The following is a 23,328-nucleotide window of genomic DNA, read 5'->3' on the forward strand; positions in this document are numbered from 1 at the left end:
TTGGCATAGTCAATAAGCGTCTTTTAATTTCATGGCTGCAATCATCATCTGCAGTGATTTTGGAGCCCAGAAAAATAAAGTCAGCTACTGTTTCCCCATCTATTTGCCATGAAGTGATGGGACCGGATGCCATGATCTTAGTTTTCTGAATGTTGAGCTTTAAGCCAACTTTTTTGCTCTCCTCTTTCACTTTCATTAAGAGGCTCTTTAGTTCTTCACTTTCTGCCATAATGGTGGTGTCATCAAGACAGAAAACTACATTCAAGATATGGGCATCAAAGAACACAGCAGATGTCAGGAAAACAGTTCATTAAGATAGCATGCCATTGACGCTACTACTACCTTTACATTTTCCTCAGTCTTTCATCATCTCCTCTCCTTCCTCCACACTTAGCTTAAATTCCATGGTCCAGCATTACCCTCACTTTCTAACGAGGGACTTGGTAAACAACAGCAAAGCCCTGCTCCCTGTTTTTATAACTCTTTTTTCATCATTACCCTCAGTTTATGACCTTGCTTGCACCACTACATGATACATGTACCCATTTTCCAGCTTCTGTCCCTATATACTTTTCCTTCACTACTCTAACTAGAGATACGCTGACCAAGCCCCTTTCTAAGCCAAACTCTGCTGCATGTAAACAAACTACTCTGCTCTTCCTATTCATAGTCATGGCTCTAGTAACTTTTTTTCTGTCGATTATTCTCTTTTTCTGAAAGCATTACATGCTATTATTTCTCCTATCAATTAAAAAAAAAAAACTCTCTCTCTAATCACACTGATCTCCACCATCCTATTTTCTGGCATCTTTAACAGCAAAATTCTTCAGAAAAGGGGTCTAAATTGACTTTCTCCAATACCTGGTTCTTCTCCTTCTCTCTAAAACTTACGCCAATAAAATTTCACCACCACTATTCCCTCAGAATTATTCATCAAAGTCAATAATCTCCTTGTTGCTGTATTCAATGCCAATTTTCAGACATCTTTCCCCTCTCTTATACTTGACTTAGCAATGATCTGAAATAATCGATCATGTTCCCTTCTTTGAAATATTTGAATCAGTTGGATTTTAGAACACTACGCTCTTTTGGCTTTCATCCTATCTTAAGGACAGCTCTCTGGCTCTTTATTTTTTCTATGCTTTATCTCTTAATGAACAGAGGATTCTAAAGCTCAGTCCTCAGATCTCTGTTCTTTGTGTAAGCCCATTCATCCAGTCTAACAGCTCAGTATTACTAAACACTGATGACTTCCAAATTCATATGTATCCTGGACCTCTGCCTTTAAGGATATACTCTCCGGGTTAGTATATCCAATATGTACTTGACACTGTTCAGGGTAAAAACCTTAGAATCATCATTTCTTCTCCACTCTCTACTTTCTCCCAAACATATACATACATTCCCATATCAAAAGAATCTAATAGTTCTATCTGTAAAATTTATCCAGGATCCAACCACTACTTACCATCTTCACTGCTACAACCCTGGTCTGAGCTACTCTGAACTCTCACCTGGATTACTGCAATATCCTCCTGAACAGTCTCCCTGCTTCCAACTCCAGCCCTTTACAATCCAACATCAATAAAATATAAAATAGACTGTATCTCTTCTACTCCACTTCATTAAGATTTATTCTTACAGATAAATGGTCTACAAGGTCCTACACATACACTTCCTTACTTCCCTCTGGCTCACTCCTCTCTGGAGACAAGAGCTTCCTGCTGTTTGTTGAACACATTTGGCAGGCTCTGGCATTCAGGGCCTCTGAACTGATCAATCTTTCAGTCTGGAATATTATTTCCCAGATATACACAGAGCTCACTCTATTCAACTCCTTCAAATCTTTGCTCTAGTGTGAGTTTTAGAGTGGCTTTCCCTAGTTCTCCCATTCCAAATTGCAACCCATTCCTCTACCCCTAGTTCCCATCAGCCTTCATCATTTTTCCAGGGATACTTATCACTTTCTAACCACAGAGTTTACTTTTTATTGTTGGCTTCTGCCCCATGAGGACCAAGCTCCATGAAGGAAAGCATTTTTTTTTTGTTTTGTCCTCTGCTCTATTTTCACCTAGAATAGTGTCCAGCACACAGCAGGTATTCAAAAAATACTTGCTGAATAAATGAAGATCAGAGGCAATGGATATTACCTAAAAATTAGGATGATGGTCTGCCACGTTTTAACTAAACAACACTATGAAAACTGGATATGGAGAAGAGGGAAATTGGGAAAATGAGAATCAAAGTAGCATAAGCAGCTGGAAATCTCCTATAAGAATCCAAGACCTGGACCAGGACATAGGCAATAAGGATTTTTTAAAAATGAGGCATGGGGCAGGTATACTGTATACCGGCTAGTTACACCAGACAGTAATAGAGAACCTGAGAAACAAAGAAGTTTGGATTAATTTAGCGTCTCTAAACTTGGGCTATTAGGTAGGTAATGAGACAAGGAACATAGAAAGAGCAAAAAGGTGTGAGGGGGAAAAAGTTAGTTGAGCTTTTACTTAATGAACATGAGAACATTTTAGGTAGCTATGTTTTGTAGGTGACTGGAAATACCTAGATGGTTGGTCAAGTCAAATTCAGACAACAAGAGTACAGCACAGTTAGAGACTCAGGCAATAGATGAAACTATAAGAACAGAACCACTCACTTAAGAGCGAGGAAAGGAGTATAAGATCCTTGAAACTTAAGAAGCAGGAGACCTCCGGGGGACAACTCAGCAACAAGCACTAAGAGACATAAAAGAGCAAGGAAAGACTAGCACAGAAAGACCCAAAGCTGAGTTTTAATAATCTTGAGATGGGGAACAGCAAAGTATTTCAACAGCAGGAAGGATGCAACTGAAAAGGCTTCTGAATCTGAGATAAAATGGTTCAGTGATGGTGCTGGAAAGAGCAGCTTCAGTCCACGGTGCCAGCAGCAACCAACCTGTACTGAGCTCAAGAGTGAGCAGATGATAGGTGAGAAACAGGAGGCAGTCAATCTAGTTTGTTCTTATAAAATCCCTAATGGTGAAAGTAAGGAGAGAACTGGTAACCTGAGGGGAAACAGAAGTCAAATAAAAAATCTTCATGAGCTTTTTGTTTGTACTTTTTAATGGCTAAGAGAGCCAAATTTATTTGTAAGCTGGGTGGATAAAAATAGAATAAAGTTTTAAGAAAGGAAAGGGATAACTGATGAAACAAGGTTCTAGAACATGACAAGAAGAGGAAATAAAAAACGCAGAGAAGGTATACTCTGTAGTAATTAAGAGGCAAGGTTAGCATGAGTCACACAAACTAACAGAAGTCCCAACTCTGCTACAAGTCATGTGACCACAGCAGGTTACTTTACTGCCTGAAGCCACAGTCCACTAGAGAACAGTACTGCTAATGATACATACTTTAAAAGGCTGTCATGAAATTTTAAGAGATGATCCATATACAACTCTTGAAGCATATTACCTGGCACAGAATAAAGATTTAGTTTTAACTATTATCAATTTTAAAAAGAAATAATACCACATTTTTTTCTGTACATCTAAAATAAGTGATTAGGTGTTAGGGAGAATAAGTAAAATGAATGCTATGTCTGAGGACCCCATTTCTTATAAAAGGTCATTAATACAGATATCAAAATTATTCTTTTTAAACTATTATATGATTACAGGTTTCTTGATTTAAAAAAAAATCTTTTGACAAAGCTAATCACAATATATATTTATGAATGACCTGGAAATATGTATGGTAATTTAACTCATGTGCTAAATAATCATACCAAAAGTGAAGAACAAACAGACTAAAAAATGAATGCCAAGTTCAAGGAAGATTTCTAGTTGTAGGGCTATATTTATTACACTATGACTAATATGGAGGTTCAAATTATATTTGGAGCAGCAGTTTGCAGATTAATGTAAGTCTATTTTTGTACATGTTTTCCTTTATTAAGGGCTGCAAAAGCCTAAACAACAAATGCAGATGTGTGAAGCCAAAATGTATAACACAGTAAGAGGTGGTAGCTGGTAAAATAGATTAGATTAAGATATAATTAAAAGCATGTTACTTCAAAAAAAAAAGTGCCTGTCAAATAAAACACATCAGGGGATGGATCTGCCAGTCAATTTACAATTTCCTGACTTTAACAAACCACCTAATATTGCCACAAACCTAGGGAAAATGCCTTAAAATGGAAGACCAGTTAGAATTTAAAGGATGCTAGTAGTCTAGAATGCTAAGCCAAATCAACAATAAAAAATTTAAGAAAGATAAATATAAAACCCTATGATTAAAATCAAAGTATCAATTCATTACATAAAAAGACACCTAAGACTTGATAGTCATTCATCTGGAAAATAAATGATAGGTGTAACCAAATAGAGCTCAAAAGGAATCAACATTGAGATGTAGCTAATGAAAAAATTTGATGTAATATTAAGGTGATACAAAAGAAGTACTGTGTTCAGATCAACAAAGATAATTCCACTCTACTTTGCATAATTCAGGCTTTATTTGATGTACGAATGATATTCATTTTTAGGCACTATATTTTATTCATAATATTAACAAAATACCACAAAGGAAGGTTACTAAAAACAGGTCAACTGTTCTCATTTATTACACTATAAGAAATACGGAGATTCAAATTATATTTGGAGTAGTACTTTGCAGATTAATATGTCTATCTTTTTGCTCAAATAAATTCTATTTACTCACTCTATTAATTAATCAAAAGCTTGTCAGTTTTCTTTAGAACCTTAGTGGAGGTCTGTCCATTTTGTAGGTATAGTGTAACTGTCCCTTGACAGCAAAGGACAGGGAACCTTGGCGTGCTGCAGTCCATGTCATGTCCAGTCAAGAGTCATACCTGACTCTCTGCTTGAGTTGCAAAGAATCGGACATGACTGAGTGACTGAACAACAATAAACTGCTGATAGCTCCTCCTCTATGAGCTCCACTGTAAAACTGCTGCTAAGTCGCTTCAGTCGTGTCCGACTCTGCACGACCCCATAGACAGCAGCCCACCAGGCTCCATCATCCCTGGGATTCACCAGGCAAGAACACTGGAGTGGGTTGCCATCTCCTTCTCCAAGGTATAAAAGTGAAAGTGAAGTCGCTCAGTCGTGTCCGACTCTTAGCGACCCCATGGACGACAGCCTACCAGGCTCCTCCGCCCATGGGATTTTCTAGGCAAGAGTACTGGAGTGGGGTGCCATTGCCTTCTTAAGACATTTAGATGACAAAATTTTGATTACACTTAACAAAAACTCAGCAAAAACTAGGATAATTTCATCCACTGGAAAACAGATACAACTTACTATGATGCTCTTACCCCAAGTTTTCAACTTGAGCAAACAAAGTTGCTTGAAGATGCAGTTGTAAGTAGAACTGCATTATCATTCTAAAAATTTGATGGGATGCAAAGCAGCATGTACGAGAACCCAGTAAAGACATCCAACAAACTCTCATGGTAACCCAGGGTTCTCCTCAGAATTGAGTTTAGGATACCTGCACTGCAGAAAAATCTTCAAAGTAGATGCCTTTTCTCTGATGAATGTGCCAGGCTGGCTAAAGATGGAAATAATACTAACAGGAAACGGTATGGACTAGAAAAAAGAGAAATATTCTTTTGCTTGGGAGACTGGGGAGAGGGTGGGGAAGGTGATGAGCACCTAGCATACAACAATGATTAAGGCAAGCTTCACCTTTATCCTCACACCTTCAAAGAAAAGAAATACTAAAATTAGACAGAATCTTGAAAAAAATTGTACCAGAAGAAAAAAAATACATGTGTTTGCAAATACTGGAGGACAAAACATTTATACGCTATTAAGGAAAACAATGCCAATCTGACTACATAAAAATGTAAAGCTTAAAAAAAAACAGAACCAAATAAAAATATGACAATTTGGGGAAAAAACTGTTTACACATGATAAAGAGTTTACTTGTTTTTGTTTAAAATACAAATAGCTCCTGTACATCAATAAGAAAAGACTAACATTCTAATAGAAGAAAGTGGAAAGGGGCACAAATATATGGCCGTACAAATGGCAAACAAAAATGTAGAAAGATGCTCAATCTCATTCATAATTAAAATTCATAATTAAAAAAAGGCCATAAGATAACAATGAGCTACCATTTCTTACATATCAAATTGGAAAAGAAAATTAAACCTGAGAAAACTAAGTATTGGAAAGTTGTCTATCCAAAATGTACCATTATACACTTCTGGTACAATTCTTGCAATCTTTTGGGAAGTCAGTGGGTTAAAATATTCATCCCAAAGTGAAGATGAACAGACACATCCAATTTGACTCAGCAATGCCATATCTAGGAATGAAGTCTATGAAAACAATTCTGTGTCTGTGCCTGTCTGTATGTGCATGCACACACACAAAGATGACTTAAGATTTGTGAAAAGAAATTTAAAATAATCTATATGCCAGAAAGTAAAGACATGTTCAAAATCCAAAACCAAAACAAAACTGAAGCCCACAGTAATTGAATTATGACAAAGGAGAACAGACGGCTAACTGCAAAGAGCTCCCAATGACCAAAGCAGGAACATTTGATTAATAATAATAATAAAAATAGAATGTTTAAAATTATGAATGAGATTGAGCATCTTTCTACAATTTTTTTGATTTTCCTAATACTACAAAAAAGTACTATTACATTATAACCCAATGTATAAAGTAAATATGCATGAGTCCACACTGATATAAATAAAAAACAGCTTAATAAAGAAACAATCAGCATCCAAAAGAAATCCAAATAATTTACACAGCGACTTTACCCTTAAGGAAAATAATTCCCCTCTTCTTAGGTGTGGGCTGTGGATAGTGACTTCCTTTCAAAGGATACAGCATGGAAGAGGGGGGAGAGTAAGTTTACAGTAAAGAAAACGGAAAAATACAAGGTCAGCCAGGTGATGAAGATTAATAGCAAATCGTGTTGACAGCACATACCCTCGACGTGATGTGTTGAAAATGGCACTCTGTGGTCTTTTTCCAAATAACCTATAACTCTAGTTTCTTATAAGAAAAATTCCAATAGTGAGGCAGTCTACAAAATATCTACCTACCAGTACTCAAAACTGCCAATGTCATCAAAAACAAGGGAAGTCTGAGAAACTGCCATGGCCAAGAGGAACCTAAGAGACACAGTAACTAAATGCACTAAGGTAGTTTCAACGGGATTATGGAAGAGAAAAAAGACATTAGGTAAAAACTAAGGAAACCTGAATAAACTTTGGATGTTAGTTAATAATTATGTATCAGTAATGGCTCATTAATTGTAATAAATGTACCATACTGATATTAGATGTTAACAATAAAGGAAATTGGGTACAGGGTCTAGGCACATAGACATAAAAGGCCATATTATTATGTTGTTATGGTAACATATGATATGCTGCTGCTGGTGCTAAGTCGAGTCCAACTCTGTGCAACCCCACAGACGGCAGCCCACCAGGATCCTCCATCCCTGGGATTCTCCAGGCAAGAATACTGGAGTGGGTTGCCATTTCCTTCTCCAATGCATGCATGTAAGTCGCTTCAGTCATGTCCGACTCTGTGTGACCCCATGGACAGCAGCCCACCAGGCTCCTCTGTCCACGGGATTCTCTAGGCAAGAATATTGGAGTGGGGTGCTGTGTCCTTCTCCTGTATATGATATATGTGCTCATATATGCATATAGGAAATTTACCTATGTGGAAAGACTTGGAGATTTAAGGAGTAGGGTCAAGACCTTATTTTTGTCTACTACCCATCTGTTATTTCAATTTTTTTTTTTACACCATGAATGTAGAAATATTTTAGTTTCACTAAAATATTATGATAACATAAAAACAAGGTGATAATTAATAATAAAAAGAAACTTGTAGATTCACATTTTCAAGCAGCTGATAGTCAGCATCTTACTGCTGTAAATAACATTTATAACTCAGGAGGAGATCTAGATAATTCATCCACTTCAGAGAGTTTTACATTACCTATATATTTATTCTTTAGGTCACACTCCAACAAAAATGTCAGCATTTCTTCAGTAAAATTTTCATCAGATTATCTATTTCTATTATACTATAATGGAAATCACCATGAAATTTAAAGAAAGATACAAAACTGGCCCTATTTAGGCAACCTCTTTATTTCAGTGAATAAAATTCCTTGTTATCAGTCATTTTCACACAGTAAAAAAAAAGGTGAGAAAAAAAAAAGCCAGAGGCATTAATTTTGTAAACTTGACTACATATATACTTAGCTACAACTTTGTATAACATTTCTGCATGTATGTTATTTCTGTAACAGGATTTCATTTAATTTAAAACAGCAACACAACAAAAAATCCTTTTCTTATAGGAAAGCTGACAAACAATTATGAAACTACTTTTACTTTCCCAGATTCACATCCCACTACTAGCCCCATAACGCCCTACTTTACATATCTGAAATCTTGAAATACCTGTATCTCCTCTACACAGACTATGCTGTTTAACTCCAACAAACTTTTCAAATATCCTGTACTTCTAACTTGACACATACCTATTCTGCACTATATATCAAAATAGCTCTTATCTGGGCTTCAAACCCTGAATAACCATCACCTCTCCTATGTAATTCATTTGCTGACCCCTCTGTATAATTTATTACTTTCCTCCATACTATTTCTACTCCTAATACAAATAAGTGTCATTCCATGTATCATTTTGCAGTATATTTCTCTCCTGTCCTTTAAATTCAAGTAGACGGATTTTACACTTTGTACCTAAAACACTATACAATGCAGGTAAATTGAAGTAAGTTTTGCAATTTGAAGAGAATAAGTGGTTGGAAAGAAAACACACTTTGTAGCTGAAGAATCTATGTTTGAAAATGGCTCCTATGATTACTAACTATACAACACCGGGCAAATTCTTTAATCACACAAGACTTCCATTTTTCCAATGATAAAACTAACAAAACAGAATATTAGCTACCTAGGAGTACTGCATGATGCAGAAGGCGATGGCACCCCACTCCAGTACTCTTCCCTGGAAAATCCCATGGATGGAGGAGCCTGGTAGGCTGCAGCCCATGGGGTCACTAAGAGTCGGACACAACTGAGTGACTTCACTTTCACTTTTCACTTTCATGCACTGGAGAAGGAAATAGCAACCCACTCCAGTGTTCTTGCCTGAGAATCTCAGGGACGGGGGAGCCTGGTGGGCTGCCATCTCTGAGGTCGCACAGAGTCGGACACGACTGAAGTGACTTAGCAGCAGCAGCAGCAGCAGCAGCAGCAGCAGTACTGCATGATGTTTAAATGAGAAAAATGCATTTTAAAAGCATTTTATAAATCATAAAATTTTAAGAAAAATTGCGTATTTATGATTTAAGACATTATGTAATTCCAATTAACCAAATGAATATCTCTAGGAATTTGATTAAATTATATATAAAGTGTATTTATATAATATTTTTAAATATTATTTTGGTATATGTTTAATAAAGTATTAGTAAAATGGTGCTAACTTTTAGTGTTTGCTTAAACTTAAAGTTAATGAGGTAAAAAGACATAAGGTGATTAGCATATGCTCAGTCATTACTTTTTAAATTTATGCCTCTACACTAACTACAGTATGCACCCACTATAGTTGGAGGCCTCTATTTTATTAATCTTTTCTACCTAGAATAACAATTTCACTAAGTAGTCTACAAAGTGTGGAAAATAATAAGAGGGGGAGCAAGACTTCTGGAACAGCAGTGCAAGGAGTTCAGATGATCTCCTCAGCAAAGCAAAATGATAAAATGCTTAGCCAACAACTGTGTGAAATATATGGAAATTGTTCTAAGGGCACACAGCAAGGAAGAAACAAATCTTGGTAAAACTGCAAGAATCTATGGCATTTTAGTAAAGACCTGTACCTTTACCCTGTCATCCTATCTCCATGTATGGGAAGCTCTATTCAGGACTCTCTCTGCGAAAGAGTTGAACATGACTGAGCGACTGAACAACAACAATCCAGCACTCCACTCCAGACAGCACCCTCTCCTCTCAGCTCCTAGTCAAGGACTATGGTTTCACCCCAGGAGGGACAAGCTGCTCCCCAAGTTTCAAAAGATTTATCCTAGCCAAGAGAACTGTCTCTCCCTTCCCCCACTCAGTCCCCACAAGTAAGTCAGAGAAGCGCTACTCCAGGCATAGTAGGCTGAACCCTTGACAGTCTCATCCTCAATTTGCTCACAGGAACAGCTCCCATGCTGGGAGGGCCAACTTGTGAAGACTAGGGGGTGCCACTGCTATTGCCCCTCTTTTGGTGCCTTCTCATACAGTGGGGGTGTAACTCTGGGAAAAGTGAGTCCTCATCCAGTTCTAGGGTAGGAGTGCAGGAGTTCTGTCCAGGGAGAAAGCCAGGCTATGTGCTCTATTGCAAGATGTTAACTATTTGCAATACAGAAAGAAGAACTCTAGCCTATAACTGCTGCCTAAAACCAACGGAGATCTTTGCTGTTGTTCAGTTACCCAGTCATTGTCTGACTCTTTGTGACCCCATGGACTGCAGCACACCAGGCCTCCCTGTCCCTCATCATCTCCTGAAATTTGCCCAAGTTGATGTCCATTTCATCTATCCATGGTGATGCCATCCAGCAATCTCATTCTCTGATGCCCTCTTTTCCTCTGTCCTCAATCTTTCCCCTTCTTGGATCACTGCCTTGTCGAGGCAAAGGGGCTTGCGTAACTCAACGAAGCTATGAGCCATGCCATGTAGGGCCACTCAATATGGATAGGTTGTAACAGAGAGTTCTGACAAAATGTGATCCACTGGAGGAAGGAATGGCAAACTATCCCAGCATATTTGCCGTGAGAACCTCATGAACTGTATAAAAGGAGATCTTTGTAGACAGCAATTAAGAGGAGGTTGGTAGGCTCATAACACAAACAAGGCAAGGCACCGTAAGTTTAATAGAAAGAACCAAGGGAAAATATAGTCAGGAAGAGCCTACTTGGAATTACAGTCATCTCTGTAAGTTGATAAGGATGTGCACAGCTGCCAGCTGAGCAGGATGTGGGACAAACCTGAAGCATTCCCTGAGTTGCACACAGATACATCAACATACAGCAGAAGTACCACTGCCACAAGTGGCTTACAAACAACCTCTGACCATACACTTGAGTAAACAATAAGCCACTCTGAGCCAACAGCAACTCCCAGGAAGTAAAATCACATTCATCCTGGCAGGGAAAAAGATTTTGAGTGTCCAAGGCCAGAGCCTCTCAGAAGCAATGAGAGGGGAAATTCCTATCTATCAGTCCCTGGTTCAACATGTGGCAAATAAATAACGAACTTCCTGAACTATGACAATAGCATTCAAGCCTATCACACATACAATGGTAAAGGATAAAAATGTAACTGGCTAATGGGACTTGAAACATAGCCTTTGACCAATATATGACATTTAAAAGAGGAATGATCTCTAATCAGTCTCTAATCAAATTGATCTCTAATCAATAACCTTAACTTCTACTTGAAAAATTAGGGGGGAAAAAAGGGCAAAATAAAACCATAGGAAGGAAATAATGATGATTAGAACAGCAATAAATACATTGGAGAACAGAAAAGCAATTTAAAAAATTAATGAAACCAAAAGTTGGTTCATTGAAAAAAAAAAAAAAATCAACAAAACTGACAGGCCTTTAGCTGACTGACCAAGAAACAAAAAAGAGAAAAGACTCAAATTATCAAAACTAGGAATGAAAACAGAGACATCACAACTGACCTTACAGAAACAAAAATAATTTTAAGGGAAAAGTATTAACTTTGTGTCAATAAATAAGACAATTTAGATGAAATGAAAAAATCACCAAAATGGACAAAAGAAGAAAAGAAAAATCTAAGTACACTTATTACAAGTAGAGTAAGTGAATTAGTAATTTTAAATTTACCACAAGAAGTCATCTGTTGTAAATGGCTTCACTGGAGAAATCTGCCAAACCTTCAAAGAAACAATACCAATTCTTCAGGAAATTTTTCAAAAAAATAGAAGAGGAAAACACTTCCTAACTTATTCTATGAGGCTAGTATTACCCTGATACCAAACCAGACAAAGTCATCATGAACCAGGAAAAGAAAGAAAGATGGCTAAAGAATATGGATAAAGATGCAAAAATCCAGAGAGTACTCTATCCCCAAACAGAAGAATACACATTCTTCTCAAGTGCACATGGGATATTATCCAGAATAGGTCATATATTAGGCCATAAGACAAATCTCAATAAGTTTTAAAAGACTAAAATTATACAAAGCATCTTCTCTAGCCACAATGAAATAAAAACAAATCAAAAAATTCAAAACGTGTGGAAATTATAGCACACTGTTATAACAAACTATTACAGCAAACTTTTCGCACACTGTTAACAACTAAACAAGCCAAAGAGGAAATACAGCAACACATGTTTAAACAAGAAAAATTAGAAAACACTTAAGAGATAAATGAAAACAAAAACAAAAACTCAATGGAGGCAGCAAAGCAGTACTCGGGAATATACAGAGAGAAGATCTTAAATCAATAACCTAACTTTATACCCTAAAGAACAAGAAAAAAAAGAGAAACTAAACCTAAAGCTACCAGAAGAATGAAAATAATAAAGATTAAACCAGAAATAGGTAGCTCAGTGGTAAAAGAATCTGCCTGCCAATGCTAGAGACACAGGTTTGACCCCTGGGTTGGGAAGATCCCCTAGAGGTGTGGAAATGGTAACCCGCTCCAGGATTCTTGCCTGGAGAACCCCATGCACAGAGGAGCCTGGAGGACGACAGTCCACCGGGCTGCAAAGAGTTGGACACAACTGACCGTACACCTAAAATGAGAAAACAGAAAAAAACAACAGGTTCAAGGAAACCAAAAGTTGGTTCTTTGAAAGATCATCAAAATTGACAAAGTTTCAGCTAGACTGATAAAGAAAAAAGAGAGAAGACACAAAAAACTAAATCAGAAATGAAAGTAAGGATATTACTATCAACCTTACAGATATAAGCACTATAACGGAACACGATGAACAAACTGTATACCAACAAATTAGATAATGTAGATGAAACTGGTAAATTACTAGAAACACATCAATCACTAAACTGACTCAAGATGAAATACAAAATCTCAAAAAACTTATTTAACAAGAAGAGATTCAATTAGTGGTCAAGAACTCCAAAAGTAAAGGCCAGCGCCGGATGGTTTCAATGGTAAATTCTAACAAACACTTAAAGAAGAATTAAGAACAACCCTCTCAAAAGCTCTTCCAAAAATATATAAAAGAAAAAAAAAAAGTCAAAGTGTTTAGGTTGATTCCTGTCATATAGTAAGCACCATCTAAGTTTGGGCTATTATTACTATTTATTTACTATTACTACTATTATTATTGGGCTTACCCAGTGACACACTGGTAAAGAATCCGCCTGCAATGCAGGAGATGCATGTTTGATTCTGAGGTCAGGATGATCCCTTGGAGAAGGAAATGGCAGCCCACTCCAGTATTCTTGCCTGGGAAATCCCATGGACAAAGAAGCCTGGTGGGCTACAGTCCATGGAATCCCAAAGAGTCAGACATGACTGAATGAGCACATATACACTAGTATTATCATACAGCAAAAGGCTATTTACTTCTAAAAGTTCTCCAAAGTAGACACTATATAATCTCCCCTTGCTCAACAATCATTACTAAGATACACTGCTAAATTGTATACCAATAATACACAAACTCTAGAGACAGACTGTGGAGTTGACTCCTAATTTTGCCACTCCATAGCTGTATGAGTCTTAGGTTGTACAGCTTACTTAACTCTGACTGCCTAAATTTCTTCTTCTATAAAACCCATTCTAGTAACCCATTCTTTACTGGGTTACAGTAAAGATGAAGTGAGGTACAAAGTATGTGTAAAAGGGCTTAGAGCAATGTCTGGACGCACAGCAAGTGCAATATATATTTGCTATTACTTAGTAATTTGCAAGGTAATATGTTAATTATATACCAGGTGCTATGATAAGCACTTATATTACCTTTTTTTCCTTACAAAATCCCTACTATACAGATGACAAGGGTTGAAAAGGGATTTCAAAGGTAACACTACCTGTCATACTGCTATGAAGTGATGGAAATAGGAATCAAACCCAAGTATTTCTGGATACAAAACCAGAGCTCTTTACTTTTCATAATGGATTCACCTCAACCATTTTCTCGCCAGGGCTAGTGACAAACAGGCAAAATCAAGCACACCATTCTTCTCCCTGATCCCAGAGGAAGTTGTAAAAATCTCCCTTTCGGAACACAGCCCTCTGCACAGTTACTATCAACAGCCAAGTTGGTATAAGGAATAATATCAACTGGACATCCTTGCTATTTATAAACTGTCTCTCATACAAAAAGAGGGAGAGTCTTAATTTAAGGAAGATAGCTTTTATTACTCCATAATCAAACTATGATGAACCACAGGTAAAACAATTTTATATGTAAGGTTACTTAGAGAAATATTTCTTAAAGAAAACTATTACTTGATTTAAATAAAATCTAAGTCTCTTGTAAAAACAAAAAATGGTTTCCATATTCCTGCAGAGTCCCAGGCTTCTACAAACGTGAGCTGCAACTCAGAGAAGGCAAAGGCAGTTGTTCTCATACCCCAGTTTCAATCAGGAACAACTTTGCTTCTTATCTGTTCTACCTGTAGAACAGAGGTTCTTCATAAATTTCATTTAGGAGGGAAAGGTTTCTACTGCCGAATACTGACACTAAGAAACACTATTCTCTAAGATACTTGGAATTCACAAAAGTATTATAAACCCAGAGTTTCAAAACATTGAAAAAATGTTTCTCTCTGATCAAGGAGAAAGTACTATTTATTTTGAACTAAATCAGAGTCAATAAAATCTATTGGGTAAAACTTGGAGTATAATAACTGACTACATGATGCTCCAATTACTAAATACCAATATTTCCAACCAGAAGACTATGACTGAGACTAATCTGGTCACATCTCTAGTCCCTGTCCTGACTTAATTCCTCCTTCTAGTTATACTGGCTACTCTCTATAGGCTAAAAGTATATTATGTTTAACTCCCAAAGACAGCTTTTAAAATGGCAGGGTGGCACAAAGAGACAAAGTCACCAAGATGGCTATTTCTATAACCATTCAGTCAAACTGTGGTCAATGGATCTGTCAAACAAAACCACCATCCTACCTGAACTTTACCCAGAACTAGAAAGTGCTTATGGACAAAAATTATGATAAGGTCTTTGGGTAGCTTAACTATATTCTCAAAAATAACAATAGGGGAGCAGTTAAGAATATCATGTAATACAAAAACTCAGTGGAATATTACATAACCAATAACTAAAAATATTATGAGGCAACAAGGGAAAGCTTTTGAGATTCTGAATTATTCATACAACTATGTAGAACGTGAACATACAGAATAATATATGTAGTACTGAAGTCAAAAGCCAGGATAGTGAGTGAAAATTTTTCCTTCTTTAAAAATTTCCCCCAAAGTAGTAGAGGCTCAGAGAGAAGAGACTCCAAGAGAGACAAAGACAAAGGCTCAGGACAGATGGAAATCCACACAAAAATTTAGAAATGATCAAATATTCAGAGTAGGATGAGTAGAAACCCAGTGAACGATGGGTACACAAACCCAGAGAAAGAGGCTGAAATCCACAGAAGTAACCAGCAGAGAGAGAGAGAGACCAACAGACACCAGAGTTAAAAAGGGAAAATAAATTTGAGGGGTTGCCAGACAGGTAAGCCTTTGGGTATTACCACAAAAGGTTTGTTCGAAAGATCTGTTCTTCCCTTTCTGCTCTTTATCTTTGTGAGAATTAAATGAGTTAGTATTTGTAATACACTAAAACAGTGCCTGGCATATAGGGAAAACAATATATGTATGTATATATCTAATTTTTTCTTTTCAATTATGGTTTATAAATAGGATATTGAATGTAGTTCCCTGAGCTATACAACAGGACCTTGTTGATTATTCAGGGAAAGCTATATCAATTAAGCAATCAAAAGAAGATGTTCAAGGGGATTTGTAGGGAGGCCTGTGCAAATGAATCCCCAAGCAATTCAGTGGTTCATGGAACAAATAATCCTGACCTTTATTTATTTTCCTCTGTGGGGTATTATAATGTCTAGCATCTAATAACAAAACCCATAGGGATGCAAAATTCCATTATAACAGTGATGTGAACATAATAGATGCTCCGTAATTTTATTTGGAAAGGGGCAGGAAAAAGAAATGACATGTCAAGACCAATAAGATCAAAGACATAACAGGCAGTTTGTAGGTTAAAAAAAAAAGGTAGCATGAACCAAGTAACGGGCTTAGGAAATAAAAGAGCCCAAATACTTATGAGGGCTTATAGTCCCTAAGATAAGCAAATGCATCATTTAAACTTAGGAGAAAAAAATTGAGAAAACACCTAAGAAATAAGAGTCACTAAAGGGCCAATTTGCTAATTATGGTTGTTAAAACCTTAGCTATGACACACACATACACACACACACACACACGCAACAATTATATATCTGTAGGTATGTACATCACAATCCTGGCTTAATACACAGGTACTTTCCCATATTACAGGCCTTATCATGGAAAAAAAAAAAGATTTCTCAGGAAATAATCTAAATAAAATTCAATGGAAAATCACTAAATGGTACACTAGGAAATATGTGAAGTAAAAAAGAACTGGGCTAGAAATCAAGAGGTATTATGAATCTAAGGCATTTGGGAAGTATATGCATGGGATGTGGGCTTCCCTGGTAGCTCAGACGGTAGAGAATCTGCCTGCAATGTAGGAGACCTGGGCTGGATTCCTGGAAGATCGTCTGGAGAAGGGAATAGCTACCCACTCCAGTATTCTTGCCTGGAGAGTTCCATGAACAAAGGAACCTGATGGGCTACGGTCCATAGCGTCTCACATGACTGAGTGACTCAAACACACATGCACACACACACACACACGGAAAAGTCCAAAATATTAAATGAACTTATTCAGTGATGTTAATTTAGCCAAAGGGTTTAAGTGCTTATTACCTGTCCTCCCTCTTCACCCAAACCATGTAAAGAAAAGACTGACTCTGGGAAGAAGGAACAGTGAACAGACAGAAAGAAAAAGACCATGGTAAAACTGAGGAAAATGATTTTCTATGCTTCCAACTCCAGTGAGTATAAGGTATTAGTCACTGTATCTTTTAAAGAGAAAATCCAAGGGTAGGAGGCTAAGGGGAGTTCAAAGCAGGAGATCTTTCTTTATCCTTTGCTTTTACAGAATTAAATGTGATAATAAATAGTAATCACTTACAAGAAGTTCTGTAATATTACATCTTTTCCAACTTTTTAATGCAATCTATCCCTAGAATAGGTTAAACTCGCTTCCTAATGTTTAAGTCTCATTCTGGTCCAAAGTCTTCCTGCTTCCCGTTCCCCTCCAATACTTCCAACTTCAACAACCTGACATCATTTTCCTCCCTCCAACAAACACGTAAACTATCACGGGCTCTGGGAGCACATAAGAAACACAAAAGTTTTTGAAATATAGAACTTTAGAACTAAAGAAGAAAATTCTTAAAAATTAATCCCCTCTATCATTTCATTAGGGTTTTCCCTTGTGGCTCAGTGGTAAAGAATCCATCTGCCAATGCAGAAGACATGGGCTCGATGCCTGGGTCTGGAAGATCCCCTGGAGAAGGAAATAACAACCCACTACAGTATTCTTGCCTAGGAAATCCTATGGACAGAGGAGCTGACGGGCTACACTCCATGGGGTCACAAAAGAGTCGGACACGACTTAGTGACTAAACAACGACATCATTTCATTAACATTTTCCTGTAAAGATATTCAATAATCATATTGTGAGGTTAGAAAAACTAGGACATGTATTTTGGAATTCTTCCATTCAATAAGCAAAGCTGTTTTGATGGGAGGACGGGATACAAACTTTTTCTAGAAGAATATCAAGTCCATCACAATATTCAGTAAACACATTCTAAAGACCTACCTTTTCACCACTTGAGTAGAAGAAATAACGCAATCGGACTATGTTACAGTGATCTAGCTTTCTCATGATCTGGAGCTCTCGGTTCTGAAAAGGAAACACATGAAAATATTTTTTAAAGGCTACCTGCTATTCATATTGACTAAGATGCTTCTGAAACAACATTAAGCACTTCAAAGAGCAGGCCACAAATATGTTACTAAAAGGTAACATTCATATGTTACTAAAAAGTATCACCAGTCAGACCATTGCTCTGCAGTTAAGATAAATATAGAAATCGAAAATAAGTGTTCAGAATCCTTTATTGCAATTTGAAAGAACAATTTTACAACCATGAATCTTAGAGTTAAAAGTAGAGCCTATATTTCCCTAAGTTTCACTTTTCTCATAATTCATTTTTACAGTATTGTATAAAAATACTAGTCTTCAATGAAATGAAAAATTTTAAAACTGGTAACCTCACTACAAATAGCTTGAGAAGGAATGGTTTATGTATGCAAGAGATATTTGAAATGAGCTATTATTACTATAATTTTCTGCAACTATAATAATAATCAACTTCTCACCAAACAAATGAATATGGGTACAAAGAAAACTCTCACATGCCCTGTTATCTAAAATGCAGTGAAAAATCTGAGTTAGCCCTATTAGAAGGGCTCAGTTGCTAGAGTTAAAACATGATATACTAGAAGGTGTACAGTCCTGAAAATTTATAGATCACACAATTTTTCCTTTGGGGAGTTTCAAAGTTATGCTTCAAGAAAATAAAACATTAAACAATATGACAACTTCCCAACACTGGAACATAAATTTTGCAGTAATAAATCTGAGAAGTATACATTAATATATATATATATATATATATATATATATATAGAAGTTAAATTCTAAGAATATACTTAACTGTCAGAAATCCAGTTAATAAAGTCCAAAATATATAACACAGAAAAAGAATACCAAAATACTTGCTAAATGGACAGAAATATAAAATTTCTGTTAAAATGATGATTTAGAAGAGCTACAATCATAAAGTACATACCTGGGAATTTGGAAGGAAATGCTATTATGTTTAGAGAATAAGGCCAAAATAAAGGGGCTGGGGATGTATTATGGACAAAAGGCCTAATAAGTAGAACTGTCTTAGAGCAGAGTGGGCTCCAGCTCTTGGAAGATGATAGCACAAATAAACAAACCTTCCTCTTCCCTAGAAACTTTCAGTAAACTTCATGATGGTTCTAGCATGTTCTCTAAAAGGAAATAGGGAACGTAAGATGACTCTCCTTCCGACTCTTTAAACCGATACGAGACCTGGGCTTATGTATACAGTGATACAAAACATCAATCTTTCATTCCATTACTTGTTACGTTTATAGCTGAAGCAATAAACAGAGAAACTCAAGACAGTACAGGATACTCGCTTTAACAAGGATAATACGTAGTATTAGACTCTGCATTCTGACTATTACAGATGACACAAAATTTTACAAATTTCAAAACTGTCCATTTTCTATTCCAAATTGAGCTGTTTTTTGAAGTATGTCTATATTCTATCAATTCACCTATAGGTAGCTAGCTTTGTGGGAGAAGTGAAGTAAGATAAGACTCCTCTCAGATATTAAGATTGCTTTTTAACATCGACGGCTATATTAAAATAAGCTATTTCTCCAGACCAATTAACCAAGATAACATAGAACTATTAAATAAAATTTCCATGTAATGGAATTTGTATTAAGACTATGCATATAGGGCTTCCCTGGTGGCTAAGCAGTAAAGAATCTGCCTGCAATGCAGGAGATGCAGGAGACGTGGGTTCCATCCCTGGGTTGGGAAGATCCCCTGGTGGAGGGTACAGCAACCCACTAGAGTATTTTTGCCTGGAGAATCCCATGGACGGAGGAGCCTGGTGGGCTACAGTCTAAAGGGTCACAGATAATTAGACACGACTGAAGTGACTGAACGGGTACACATATACTATGCATATGATCCTTTATCAAAAAGAATATAAGAAAGTATATGGACTCAAATATTTACCTACCCTTACTTCCTGTTCATATTCTACTATTTTTGAAAGGAGGCTTAAAATTTCTCATTTTACAATTGCACTGATCTTACAGGCTAGTAAAGTAATGTTCAAAATTCTCCAAGCCAGGCTTCAGCAATACGTGAACTGTGAACTACCAGATGTTCAAGCTGGTTTTAGAAAAGGCAGAGGAACCAGAGATCAAATTTCCAACATCCGCTGGATCATCGAAAAAGCAAGAGAGTTCCAGAAAAACATCTATTTCTGCTTTATTGACTATGCCAAAGCCTTTGACTGTGTGGATCACAATAAACTGTGGAAAATTCTGAAAGAAATGGGAATACCAGACCACCTGACCTGCCTCCTGAGAAACCTGTATGCAGGTCAGGCAGCAACAGTTAGAACTGGACATGGAACAACAGACTGGTTCCAAATAGGAAAAGGAGGATGTCAAGGCTGTATATTGTCAGCCTGCTTTTTTAACTTACATGCAGAGTACATCATGAGAAATGCTGGGCTCGATGAAGCACAAGCTGGAATCAAGACTGCTAGGAGAAATATGAATAACCTCAGATATGCAGATGACACCACCCTTATGGCAAAAAGTGAAGAAGAACTAAAGAGCCTCTTGATGAAAGTGAAAGAGGAGAGTGAACAAGTTGGCTTAAAGCTCAACATTCAGAAAACTAAGATCATGGCATCTGGTCCCATCACTTCATGGCAAATAGATGGGGAAACAGTGGAAACAGTGTCAGACTTTATTTTTGGGGGCTCGAAAAATCACTGCAGATGGTGACTGCAGCCTTGAAATTAAACTTGCTCCTTGGAAGGAAAGTTATGACCAACCTAGACAGCATATTAAAAAGCATAGACATTACTTTGCCAGCAAAGATCCGTCTAGTCAAAGCTATGGTTTTTCCAGTGGTCATGTATGGATGTAAGAGTTGGGCTATAAAGAAAGCTGAGGGCCGAAGAATTGATGCTTTTGAACTTTGGTGTTGGAGAATACTCTTAAGAGTCCCTTAAACTGTGAGGAGATCTAACCAGTCCATCCTAAAGGAAATCAGTCCTTCATTGGAAGGATGGATGCTAAAGCTGAAAACTCCAATACTTTGGCCACCTACTGTGAAGAACTGATTCATTTCAAAAGACCCTAATGCTGGGAAAGGTTGAAAGCAGGAGGAGAAGGGGACGAGAGAGGATGAGATGATTGGATGGTATCACGGACTCAATGGACATGAGTTTGAGTAAACTCTGGGAGCTGGTGATGGACAGGGAGGCCTGGTGTGCTGTAGTCCATGGGGTTGCAAAGAGTCAGACGTGACTGAGCAACTGAACTGAACTTGACTGTCCTCTATAGGCTGAAAGTTTCATGAGGTTAAAAACTTTGTTATTCTTATTCACTGCCATATCCTTAATACTGCAAATGATGCTTGGCACAGAAAAGGTACACTATATTTGTAGAATAACAACTTTTTTTTTCTGTAGAATTCAGTATGTCATGATGCACTAATAAAGAATGACTCAGCAAAAAGTTAGGCTTGGGACAGTTGTATATTAAATGTATCTTAGGCATAGGCATTGTCTAATATTGGCTTGATTAATACTTTAAAAATTGCTCTGTGAAATTTATCTTTTGGATCTTTTCAGTTCAGTTCAGTGGCTCAATCATGAAGTGATGGGACCAGATGCCAGGGAGGGATAAACAATATATTTTCATGTAAAGTAAAAGGACAGATCATGATAGAGAGAAAGGGCTATTATTTTAGATAGGGAAGTCAGAGCAGATCTCACAATGAAGGTTAAGGATCTAAAGACGAATCTAATCATATGAAGATGAGATCCATGTGAGGCTATGGGGGGAAAGCACTACAGTTATAGGGAACTTCAAACACAAATGCCCAGAGGTGGGCTTGAAAGTGAAAGTCGCTTAGTTGTATCTGACTTTTTGCGACCCCTGAACTATATAGTCCATGGAATTTTCTAGGCCAGAATACTGGAATGGGTAGCCTTTCCCTCCTCCAGGGGCTCTTCCCAACTCAGGGATTGAACTCAGGTCTCCTGCATTGCAGACAGACTCTCTACCAGCTGAGCCACAAGGGAAGACCAGAGGTGAACTTGGCATATTCAAAAACAGCTAGAAGGATAATGTGATTTCACCACTGAGTAAAGGAAGAGGCAGGAAGCAAGTACAGAGAGATAGGCAGGACAGTATGTCATATTAACTCTAATGAAACTGAATTCTAAACTAAATGAAAGGAAAGCCAAAGAGGCCAAGCAAATGACATAATCTAATTTACCTTTTTAAATGATCATTTTAAAACTAAAAATAAATTTGGGGGAGAAAGTGGATCACAAGTTGTTTTTTGTTTGAAAGTGGATCAAGAGTTCCATTTGAAATCCTAATATTAGACATCCAAGTAAAAATACTGAGGCTCAAGGTAGAAATCTGGGCTGAAATCTGTGTCTAGGAGTCATTTGTATAAAGGGGACTCAAAGCAAGAGGACCTAATAACATCACCTAGGGAAGAAGTTTAGACAAATACACACAAACAACACATTCATATACTGTATCTCTCTGCCAACCGATCTATCCATCTATCCATCCATCCATAGGTATGAAAAGGAGTATATCAAGTGGAGCAATGGATAAAGTAGGATAAAAAACAAGAGAGGTTACCTTATAGGCCAAGTGAAATAAGTTTTCAGAAAATGGCACTGACCATTTATAGCAAAAGCTGCTGAATAAGAAATTAAGATGAAAGCGTAAGACAAATGGATATGGCAAATGCAGGATGTTAGTGACTCTTACAAGTGTGATTTCAGTAGTGATAAAAGTCTGACTAGTGAATTAACTTGGGGTTGGGAGGGAGACACAGGGAAATAACTAAAAAGTCAGAAGGTTCAAAAAGAAATGAGATTTTTCAGCTCTAGCACAATGAACAGATCAGCAAATTCGCTCCCCAAAACACATATAAAAAGAACTGTATTATAGAAAACAATCATTTCAGGGCTCTGGAAACCAATCAAAATCAACAACAAATCAAGAAGCATTTATTCAAGAAACATAGCTACAATACTGGAGTTAAGACAGTGGGGGCTAGTGATCTTCTTGCTAGTGACCTTCCCTCTCAATCACCTCTCAGCTCAGCCACAGCTCTGCTACCCTGAGAATGTAACACCAGGTGGGGAAAATGACAGACTGCCAGAACATTAAGAAATACAAAGGGAGATCTTGGAAATCAAAGAGGCTAAATAAACTCTCTACATAGCCCTGTGCTGATTTATAGGCTGTGC

General features: G+C 37.1%; 1 protein-coding gene across 5 annotated transcripts in view; it reads right to left on the reverse strand.

Annotated features, from left to right (window-relative positions):
- Positions 1-23,328, reverse strand: part of GSK3B (glycogen synthase kinase 3 beta) — a 220,582-nt gene that overhangs the window by 85,216 nt on the left and 112,038 nt on the right. For all 5 annotated transcript variants that reach the window (XM_024992902.2, XM_059887275.1, XM_024992903.2 and 2 more), the window contains 1 exon segment: positions 18,015-18,098. In XM_024992902.2, coding sequence (XP_024848670.1) covers positions 18,015-18,098 — 84 coding nt within the window.

Source organism: Bos taurus, chromosome 1, assembly GCF_002263795.3.
Source record: "Bos taurus isolate L1 Dominette 01449 registration number 42190680 breed Hereford chromosome 1, ARS-UCD2.0, whole genome shotgun sequence".
NCBI lineage: Eukaryota > Metazoa > Chordata > Mammalia > Artiodactyla > Bovidae > Bos > Bos taurus.